The sequence below is a fragment of the Suricata suricatta genome, chromosome 11, assembly GCF_006229205.1.
Source record: "Suricata suricatta isolate VVHF042 chromosome 11, meerkat_22Aug2017_6uvM2_HiC, whole genome shotgun sequence".
In the NCBI taxonomy this organism is placed as follows: domain Eukaryota; kingdom Metazoa; phylum Chordata; class Mammalia; order Carnivora; family Herpestidae; genus Suricata; species Suricata suricatta.
The window spans coordinates 51,671,680-51,682,804 of NC_043710.1; the positions used below are offsets into that span (position 1 = coordinate 51,671,680).

Below are 11,125 nucleotides of genomic sequence, written 5' to 3' on the forward strand. Positions count from 1 at the left end.
CCAGCACTGTTTGCAAGATGAAGACGTAGGAGATGAGAATAAGTACAGCATCTAACAACAAGGTACAGATCACCAGAGCCAGGGCATAGAAGCTGTTGAAGTGAATGTCAGAGCAGGCGAGCCTGAGCAGGTCCTGGTGCAGGCAGAAAGAGTGGGAGAGGATGTGGGGGCGGCAGTAATGGAAGAACTTGAGACGAATGATAGGGAGAACAGAACAGCACTTCTCATCAAAATGGCCACCATGAAATGAATGACTCTACTGTTAGTCAGGATGGATGTGCATCTCAGAGGATTGCAGATGGCAGTGAAGCGATCAAAGGCCATGGCAAGAAGGACTCCAGACTCTGTGCCAGAAAGTCCATGGATAAAGTAAGCCTGTGAAATGCAGGCATTCAGACCAATTTCCTGGCTGAACCCCCACAGGATCCCCAGCACTGTGTGCACTGTGGACAGCCCCATGCACAGGTCAGTGAGGGCCAGCATGGCCAGGAAGTAGAACATGGGCTGGTGCAGGCTGGGCTCTGTCCGGATCACATGAAGCACCATGCAGTTTCCCAGGAAAACCATGGCATAGATGGAGGAGAAGGGAATTGAAAACCAGGGATAGTACTGGTCCAGGCCAGGGAACCTCGTGAGAATGAATATGGAGGTATTGATGATAGAAGCAGAAGGAGCAGACATGATTATTTGAAGGTAATGTTCGAGATGAGATCGATATTTACCCACAGTTTTGTCAAACTGTCTGCTCTATGTGGAATCCGTTGAGCATCCCATAGGTCTTCACACTGTAGTGCAGGTCAGGCTAGTGTAGACCCCAGGGAGGCTCCCTTCTGTAGCTGGAACTACAGCCCCCTCAGAGGGTCTCACAGGGAAGTCCTCACGTTATAGGAGCAAATCAATATCCTGACCATTGTGGGCAAATCAGGTCATTCCCTTCCTTCACTTTTCATCCCTCTCAGCTTCTTGCAGAACACACAGCAGGTGACAGTGGCAAAGCTATTGAGACCCTAGGGCTGTTCCGCCGTGCTATCCCAAGGACGCCTCTGCATCCTGTCCTGTGGCTGGTGCTTGTGGCATGAGGAATCAGAAGGCTCAGGTTTATGAGGAAGGAATGAGAAGATTGTGTGGGCCACGTGGTCCCAGGGACCTCGGAGACACTCTTCCCTCTTGGTAGCTGATGTAAGTGGAGGACTCCACCTGGTCCCTGCAGTCTAGTGACTCCCTGGGATTGAGAGGAACAGGTAAATGGCAGCAGCATCTGGAATCCATAGATATTTTCTGTCTTAGAGGGACGGGAATTCACTAGGTTGACTGAAAATTCAGTATGTTCTCTGAAGGAGATGGGAAGAAGTGAAACCTCAAGGTGTCAAGAAGTATCAGGATTCTGAGTTTTCATCCATGTTTCAGTTTGAAATCCAGGAAAATTGACCTAAGGCTTTACATAAGTCTTTGCTTAAGGCTAATTTATTGTTTTCCCCAAGTGTATCTTTATTATTCAATGGAGACCTCAGCAAGCAGTTCTGGCTTTTCTGAATCCCTCGGAAGTGTGACTCCTTTTAGATGGCACAATGTCATGAGCCATATATAGAAATGTTTGTAACAATGACACCAATCCTATTGCTAAAGCAAACACTCATGTATTCATAGGACAAAGTTAGTTATGCACTCTTCTTTTAAATACTTGAGATATTTTCTCACCTTCATCTGTGTATAATTCTTAAGGGCTGTATATGAAATTATAGGTATCTATTTGAGCAGGTTTGATTCCTTGAGATAGTTATAATAAGTATTTTGATTGTTATTTTTTATAAAAGTCTACTTATTTTGGAGGATAAGAGGGGGGGGGGAACAGAATCCCAGCAGGCTCTGCATTGTTAGCATACAGCTTGATTAGGGCCTTGAATTCATGAACTATGACATCATGACATAAGCCAAAAACAGGACTCAGACTCTTAAGTGACTGAGTTACCCTGGTGCAATTATAGTATTTTATGTAGAAAAATTCCAGGTGGAGCAAAAGGAATTTTTTTCCCTGAAGCATTTGAGATCAAGTTTCCTCCCTGATATTCCTTTACTTCCAATTTTTAGTGTATTTTTCTATAAACAAGAATATTCTCTTACATGACCATTATATGACATCATCAAGAAGTTAACAGTGATGCATTACTATTAACATTGACCTTTCATATTCCATATAACTTTTCCCAATTGTACCTTTTATGTAATTTATAGTAAAAAAAAAAAAGAATGCAGGTCAGAAATATGTGTGTGCATTAGTATCTTTTCTTGGGATTCTTGTCCCTGGCTGTTGAATTAGAGTTAGGTAAGATTTACCCTTTGTATACTTTGTCTGTTCCTTTCTTTCCTTCTTTCTTTCTCTATGTTTTCTCAGTGTTTACTATTATGACTTCTTGCATTTGCAATAGTTGTAAAATTTGCATCTTATATAAAACAACAGCCCTGGGACTTCTAAGGTAATAATGTGTCTGACTTCAGGGAAAATTCAAGAACACTGGTTACCTTCTTACTTACTACCTAAGCCAGTTCTTTTGTGTCTTCTGCCTCCATTTTCCTTTCTTCCTGTGTTCAGTAGCTCTGTAGATATCTGCTTATTCCTAATCCATCTGGAAGGAACTGGCTGAATACACCTGTGGGTAGGTGTATGTTGAGGAAATACCCCTCTACCTGTCCCAATTCAACATGGTATTTTCATTGAGTTTGTGGAGATGGAATGACACTTCACACCGACTGTAACCTCAGTAAGAGGATGAGGTCATTGTATAGAGGTTTGTCTCTTCAAACACACATACCAAAAATGTTTCCTTTATGGCATAAATCTCACTTCTCTGCCTCCTGTATTCAGCTCTAATACTGATTAACAATGCATCTATAGTCTCTTGATTTGTTCATTTTAGCCACTCTGACTGGCGTAGGTGGTATCTCAGTGTGGTTTTGATTTGTGTTTCCCTGATGATGAGTGATGTTGAGCATCGTTTCATGTGCCTGTAGGCCATCTGGATCTCCTCTTTGGAGAAGTGTCTGTTCATGTCTTCTGCCCATTTCTTCACTGGGTTATTTATTTTGTGGGTGTGAAGTTTGGTGAGTTCCTTGAGGGTGTCATGCTAAGCGAAATAAGTCAGGCAAAGAAGGACACAAACCATATGTTTGCACTCATAGGTCTAACAGGAAAACAGAGGAAACCTAATGGAGGACCTGGGGGAGGGGAAGAGGCAAAGAATGTTGGGGAGAGAGAGGGACACAACACTTGAGAGACTATTGAATGCTGAAAACGAACTGAGAGTTGAAGGGGAAGGGAGAGGGGGGGAAAAGAGGTGGTGGTGATGGTGGAGGGCACTTATGGGGAAGAGCACTGGGTGTTGTATGGAAACCAATTTGACAATAAACTATTTAAAAAAAATGCAGAATGACACATGTATTGTGTCCACATTGAAATTAGGTTTACAGTCATGAATAGTATCAATTTGTATTTTGAATATCATTCCCCTGGCTTCCCTATTGCCCAGCATTTTTGGTCATAGAGTACGAGGTGATGGGATTATATATTTCAGCACTGATGAGAGAAAATTTGCCTCTTAGAACAGACATGAGGTCCTAACAACAGAAAAAAATGATTCTAAGAATCACAATCTCTCATCCATCCTTTTATCTATAATGTGATGTATATAATTTTATTATACATATATATAATTTGACTATATATAAATATATTATATATAACTTGATTAAATATGTTTATATACTTGATTTTATATATATAAATGAGATTGTCTCTCCATATATATCTATGTATATATAATCATATTAAATTACATAAACAACACTTAACTCTGGCAAGGCAATTGTGGGTATGAGTCATTCATTCATTCATTCATTCATTAGGCTTTGTACATAATATCAGTTTAGAAGCAATCAGCAGAGTTTATAATAGCTCTCTTCCTTTGGAACTTACAGAGAAGCGTGAAATACAATGAGATCTAAATATACAATGGGGTGCCTGGGTGGCTCACTCTGTTAGGCTTATGACTCTCGCTTTTGCTCAGGCCATGATTTCATGGTCATGGGGTAGAATTATCTATGGTACTCTGAGCTGGGCATGGAGCCTGCTTGGGATTCTTTCTCTCTTCCCTCCCCTTTCTTGTGCAAGCAGGCATGTGCTCCCTGTCTCTAAATAAATAAGTAAATAAATAAATAAATACATTGAATGAAAAAGAATGAAAAGAAATAGTATTTGCTAGTAATGAAAAAAATAATATGCCATACTTTGTCCATCATGCTATTTAATAAAGGGTACACGTAAGACTGGAACACAATACTTACTAATTTTGTTTTTTACCTTCTGAGCAATGGTACTTCTGGCAAAAAAAAAGGAAAAAAAACTAATCATGGAAGTTTTCTGTTGTGTTAAAGAAACCTGTGGGGAATTACAAGCCTGATGTGATTTCTATCTGCTGATGCTAAAGTCTAACTTGAAATACTGATTTTTTTAAAACTTCACGTAGGTAGTATTTAGGTGTTTCCTAATGTGTAATCTGACAAAGTCAAATACAGTAGAACCTTCGTTTACAAGCATTATTTGTTCCAGAAGCATGCTTGTAATCCAAAGCACCAATATATCAAAGCGAATTTCAAGAACGATGGGCTCAGGTGCAATGCTGTGACACTGTGTGTCATGTGCTACTCATATTGCAAGACATCGCTCATTTATCAAGTTAAAATTTATTGGAAGTGTTTGCTCATCTTGTGGAACACTTGCAGAACAAGTTTTTCTCAATACAAGGTTTTAATGTATTTGAAAATTCAATGTATTGTTTAAAATATTTTTTCAATAAGTAATTACTGTTATGCATCATTATTTATAAGTACTGCCTTAAAAGTTATTTATAGGATAGATAAAATTCCTGTAATGTGAAGTCTCAGGAACAAGATGGATGCACGTAAGATAAAATTTGAATAAAGCATCTTTGTAGAAGAGCTGCATGTGACAGTGCTTTAGATTCTGTTTGGAACAGTTTAAGGAAGGTTGAGTTTGAAAGAAAGCAGCCATTTGAAGATGTGTGGCTCTTTGTGTGGGATTCTGTCTGCATTGCCTGGGCCTGTGTGCCTTTGTGTGAGTGCACACCTTTTTTTGCAAGGGGTGAGTGCATAGAGAAGGATCAGGCATAGGAAGGGTCTTGAAGTGATAACTCCCAGGATAATTGGGAGACAGAAATGTACTTTAGCTAGTATGCAATGCCAGAAGGAAAGGTGGTAGGCAGATTCCAAACCTAAATAATCACCATGAAAAGTTCATCTTTCAGTGTTGAATCTACATCTGTGTTTACTACTTATGCAGCTCTGATCCTTAAAGAGAATACTATTTATGCAATGAAATACATTACTGTTCTCTAAATGGCATTGAAGTGGGCAAGGAATGTGTTAAGAGTTAAGAGAAATGTTTGTAGCCATGAGTCCTGAGGTTAAGTAGGAAAACCTTCTCTACAAAGTGTTTGGAGACAAGATGGTGATAACACACACACCTGATATGACTGAATATATTTTTATACAGAATTACTAAAGTTTAAAAAAGTGGGGATATCATAATAACCAATGCCATGATTCTATCAGTGGTAATATGGTCCAAAGAGCAGACAGGTGATCAGATGATCAGGTGATTTTAGTGTGCCCTGTGCTGGGGTGAAGAGCAGGAAATCTTGACTCCTTCCCAACATAGTTTTATGAATTTCTAACAATTTATTGAGACTGGACAACGTATAGAAAATTATATAAATAAGATGAAGGAATTGGAGGCTGAAGTTGAGAAGTCTCTCAGAAAATAACAGTATGTGTGCTATGTATCTGTGAACACACACCACACCCGTTATCCTGCACAACGTGTGACTCTGAAGAGTTCCTTAAGGACCTGTATAACCAATTTAATGTCCCCCTCATAAACTTCTGACATGAAGACACCAGCACAGGAAATGCTCTTATGGAGGGCAGAAGCAGCAATATTTCTTTAATTGTTCTCCCAGGCCCAATACAAGGAGTATAATATAACAAGGATTTGGGATCCATCCTATTTATTTCTTATATCTCACATCTATCCAATTACCTGGCAGGAGACAGATTTTGTTGTTAGAAATATCTACTTGTTGTTGAAAAGAGTTTTAGTGATGAAAATGATGGAAATTTTTGCAAAGCAAAAGCAAGGCCATTACTTTTCATCCTAGCTTTATCACAAACTAACTTGCTATTAAATTTGGTGAAACTTCAGATGTTTTCTACAGTTCTGGGAGTTGCAGTAGAGCACGTCCATCCCGATTTCTAGGTCTCTAGAAATTAGTCAGCACATATATATAATCCAGCATTAGGAGATCATCAATTGTGTTGGGTCTGCTGTAGATAATGAAACATGTCCTACCTACAGTTGAGGAGAGGTGTGAGGAGGAGTTCACTTGCACCACTTCCAGTCATTAGCTATAAGTTAATTGTTCAGAGGAGCTCTCCTCTTCACTAGTAGGGAGACCTGAAATAGCATTTAAAGAGTGGCATCAATAGAAGCAGCACTGGAGTCTCTACTGTAATTTGCATTGAACCAACTAGCTGTCTTCATGCCATCATGTTAGGATTTATGCCAAAGGCTCACTGAGGCTCACACTGCACTGGTTCATTCTCCAAATAAGTCTCATATGCTTACATATATACCGATCACATCCAGGTGGTATGCATCCAAAAGAAGTAATCTTTATACACAAAGATAGGTCATGCAGTTTTGTAAATTTAGTTTACTGACTGAGGCTAATTATTTCTGGGGGAAGGGGGAGAGAGATCCTGTGATTTTACCATACTCCTACCAAAACTTAACACCTATGCCATTCTTTTCCATGGACCCTGCTCAGTCTTATCTTGGCTTATTTGAGGGATAGAGAATCAATTGACTAATGGATTCATGTAGACTTCCATCAAGATTCCTTTAAGAAGACAAGATTTGTCAGTGGGTTTCCAGCCTCTCCTCATGATGCATCCTATTGTTGGTCTCACTGGTAGTAGTACATTTGAAAGTCTTAAGGAAACTATACTTCTCAGTGGCTCCAAAATTGGAGTTAGAGCACAGCTCTTTCGTCATCTCGGATATCTACTGTACTGATATTCAGGGCTCCCCCAGAGACTTACCAGGACTACCTTCAACACATAATTGTTCCTCCTTTCTTTTCTCAACCCCTTGGTACTGATTCACCCTCAAGAACAGCAAAGCCTGGAAGAGTTCAGTGGCAAGAAGTTCACAGTGGAGAGTGACTTTACAACAACCTGGTCCAATTAGGCACTTCCCTGGGGAAGCTTCCCTCCAGGGATTAGGGGAACTCATTGCTAAACAATTTCATAAAGGACCATAGAAAGACTCCTTCCTGACACAGAAGACTTTGGTCCTATCCAAATGTGAATTCTTCAGATTCTGCATGCTCCAAACTAGGCCTAGGCAAGCCAAAAGTGCATGGGGATAAGGGCACGTTTAGAGTTCTCTCATCCTGATCTCTAGAACTGACACTTAGAACTCAAACAGTGCAGAAGCCCATGTGTGTGTTAGAGCAGATGTTTGAGACTGGGAGGACTTTCTGGACAGTGAGTCAGGATCACGTGCAGCACAGTCACCAGAAACTACAAGCAGAGGTTAGACACTACAAAGACTATATGTTTTTGTGTTTCTGATGTTTAATATCTAAAGCAGATGTTGTAGAGAAATATGAGACAGGAGCAATCATGTGCCATGCTAAGAAATCCCAACCCTTTTACAAGTGGTATCCTGTAGCATTTGTCCTTGTATGTCTGACACATCTCACCTAGCAAGCTGTTCTCCAGATTTACCCATGTTGTCAGAAAGGACAGAATTACCTTCTTTGCAAAGGTGGAATAATATACCAGTACAGGTGTATACTGTAATTTCTTTATCCAGTTGTCTGTGGCAGAACATGTAGGCTGCTTCCCCGTCTTGGCAGTCGTGAAGAATGCTGCAATGAACATGAGAGTGTAGAAATCTCTTTGAAATCCTCTTCATTTCCTTTGCATAAATTCCCAGAAGTGGAATTGCTGGATCATAGGGAAGTTCTATTTTTTAGTTTTTGACGAATCGACATGCTGTTTTCTACTGTGACGGCAACAACTTATAAATACCCCCAGAAGGCCACAAGGGTTCCCCTTTCTCCACATCCTAACCCTTGATATCTTTTGTTGTGGTTTGTGGAGTAGCCATCCTAACAGGAGCAAGGGTGGGAAGTCTGGGGGGTTGTTTTGCATTTCCCTGATGACTACTGATATTGCTCATGTTTTCATATACCTGGTGTCCTTTTGTATGTCTTCTCGATAAATGTGTATTCAAAATTCATCTTAAGGGTCATTGATTTAATGAAATTGGTCTTGAATCCCCCTAAATTATAGCTAGTGTTCAGTGATCCTTGTCACTGTTTCCTTGACTTCTGTGGGGGAAATTTGTATATTCCTGTATCTAATATCTTTACAATTAGAACGTTTTCTCCATTTGATAGTCACTGTGTATATGGCCGCTTGTATACGGAACAAGTCAGAGAATATGTGAATGGGGTTTGATGATATTGAATGGATTTGTTCTCCTAGAGTTTTATTCCTTTCATTAAAGCAAAAATAATGCATGGCAGTATAATCCAGGGAATCAGTACCCCTTGTGCACAAGCACAGTTTTCTCAACACAGACTTCCTCCTGTGTGAGTGGATGCTCCATCGCAATGTGTACCAGTCAGTGTTCAGGCTATACCTGCAGATTTGAAAATACAGTAAAACAGAACAGGCATGACAAAACATACATAGAAGTGAATCAATGTGTCCTTAAGTATGCATATTTGTGTGGGATTGGGGGTTTTCTAAATTTGTATTTCTGATTAAAGTGATATTTACTAGAAACCATTTAATTCACTGTTACATAATTTTGACCTCATTACCCTCTTTAAAACACCTTTTATTTGAAATTATTGATATTATGTTCCCTTAATATTTTTATTATGTGCTTTTCAGACTCTTTTTGGAGATTCCATCATACTCTATTTTAATGCTCACATTTTTATCACATTTATACTACATCCTTGATTTAATTGAGTAGGCCACCCCCCTGAGCTCAAATGCCATGTTTATTTATTACCATCATTTCCAAAATCTTTATGAGACAGAGTAAGCAAACAAGATGTCGGGGAGGGGCAGAGAGGCAGGGGTCAGAGGATATTAAGAGGATTCTGCCCTTCAGCAGAGCCTGAAGAGGGGCTTGATCTCAGAAACAACAAGATTATGACCTGAGCTAAGGTCAGAGGCTTAACCAGCTAAGCCTCCCAAAGCCCCCAAAAAGAATATTTATAAAACAAATCCCACTCCCTGACACCTTCCTTTTCTCCATCCATGGCTGCAGGATCTCTGCAGTTTCTCATTCCAAACATCTAAACATGACTGACACCTCCATTTTTCTTATCCCTCACCACCAATCAGTTTCCAACCTTATGACCCCACCTGGTAAATATATCTCATATGCTTCCATTTCTTACACCTCTCTGAGCTGATCCTTGCTCAATCAGCACTCTACTCTTTTAATAAGACTCTTTTTTTAATACCTGACACTAATATAATACGGTTTGTTAACCATACTTGAATTAAGATAAATAAAATAATGAAGTTTAATTAAATTTTAAAAATTTTAAAGACTGTTACCTTCTGCTGTCATTTTTTCTGCTCATCTTTTCAGTGGTGGGACTGATATTGTTCAAATACATGATTGATGATTTTACCATTCTAACTGCCATTCATTAGTAGGTTGAGTGTTGACCTAAGGATTAAAAGTAAATAAAACTCATCTTTCCCAACATTGTTCCTGTATAGTTTTCACTTTTTATGTCTGAATTTCATAATCACTTGTTCACGTATTTTTCATATAGGCCAGTGTATTGTAAACCTTATTTTCTCTTCAGTTTGCCTGAAAATCCCTTTTCTTTTACATCCTTCTAGTTACTTATCCTTATTCTTCAAGCCTTGATTACATGTTACTCTCTCAGTGAGTCACTACCCAAATCCTCTGTTTTCATTTAGAGGCCCCTCTTAGGCTTGTCAGTACGGCCTTCATTTCTGAATAATGATATGTATCAGAATTGTTAATGTAGACATATGCTTAATATTTGTTATCTCTGTCACCTGTTATATTGAAGGGAAACTACTTTACTCTTCATTGTTTCTTGTACCTGAGCAGTGCCTAACATTCTATCTGAAGAACCGTGGGTACTTACTCAATATTTTGAATGGATTTTTTTCAGTGCTCCAGAGATACCTAAAACTCAAGATGTTCAACATAAGTTCCACTATATCCATGCATAAAAAATACTTGTTCCTCAGGGAGACCAGGTGGCAGGATGGATTAAGTGTCTGATTCTTGGTTTCAGCTCAGGTCATGATCACATGGTTTTTGAGACCTAGCCCTGCGTCAGGCTCTGTGATGACAGCAAGGAGCTTGCTCAGGATAGTCTCTCTCTCTCTCTCTCTCTCTCTCTCTCTCTCTCTCTCTCTCTGCCCCACCTCTGCTCACATCTCACATGCTCACTCGCCCTCTCTCAAAATAAATCAAAGAACTTAATAAAAAAAACCAGTATTCTTTCTTTGTCACTATGTCACGAATGACATACCATCAGTTTGATTTAACCCATCAGAAACCTGAGTATCAGCAATGAAACCCCTCTGTCACCAAGGCACAGAAAATTATTAAGGTATGTCCATAGATCCTAAAAATCATTCTATCTCATAATATTTCCATTCTCACAATCATTAGTCTAAGAGAGGCACCATCATTCCTCAACTAATCATCCTTTTGCAGTAGTTTCTAAACTAAAATCATTTTTATGGATTTTAAGAAGAATTTAAATGCCATTAAGAAATGTTAATGATAGGTTAGGTATAAAAATGTAAAGTCCAAATAAAACAACAACATATTGTGGAAATTATTCAAATTGTAAGAAGTTGCACATATGGAAAGTAGTGTTACTCTTCTGACCTTAGAAAATTCTTACTGATAAAATGCAAGACTTTGACTACATTTTCAGGGAAAGCCACTTCTTCATCCTGCTTC

The 11,125-nt window shown here is 39.1% G+C and overlaps 1 protein-coding gene and 1 pseudogene across 1 annotated transcript in view; both read right to left on the reverse strand.

Moving 5' to 3' along the window:
* LOC115272563 overlaps positions 1-681 on the reverse strand; it is a 12,737-nt pseudogene extending 12,056 nt beyond the window's left edge.
* A 274-nt stretch (positions 682-955) lies between these two features.
* LOC115272564 (olfactory receptor 51V1-like) overlaps positions 956-11,125 on the reverse strand; it is a 10,957-nt gene continuing 787 nt past the window's right edge. Inside the window, exons 2-4 of the mRNA XM_029915602.1 lie at positions 10,686-10,737; positions 7,891-8,006; positions 956-1,222 (exon numbers count right to left, since the gene is read on the reverse strand). Coding sequence (XP_029771462.1) covers positions 956-1,222; positions 7,891-8,006; positions 10,686-10,737 — 435 coding nt within the window. The remainder of the gene's footprint in view (positions 1,223-7,890; positions 8,007-10,685; positions 10,738-11,125) is intronic.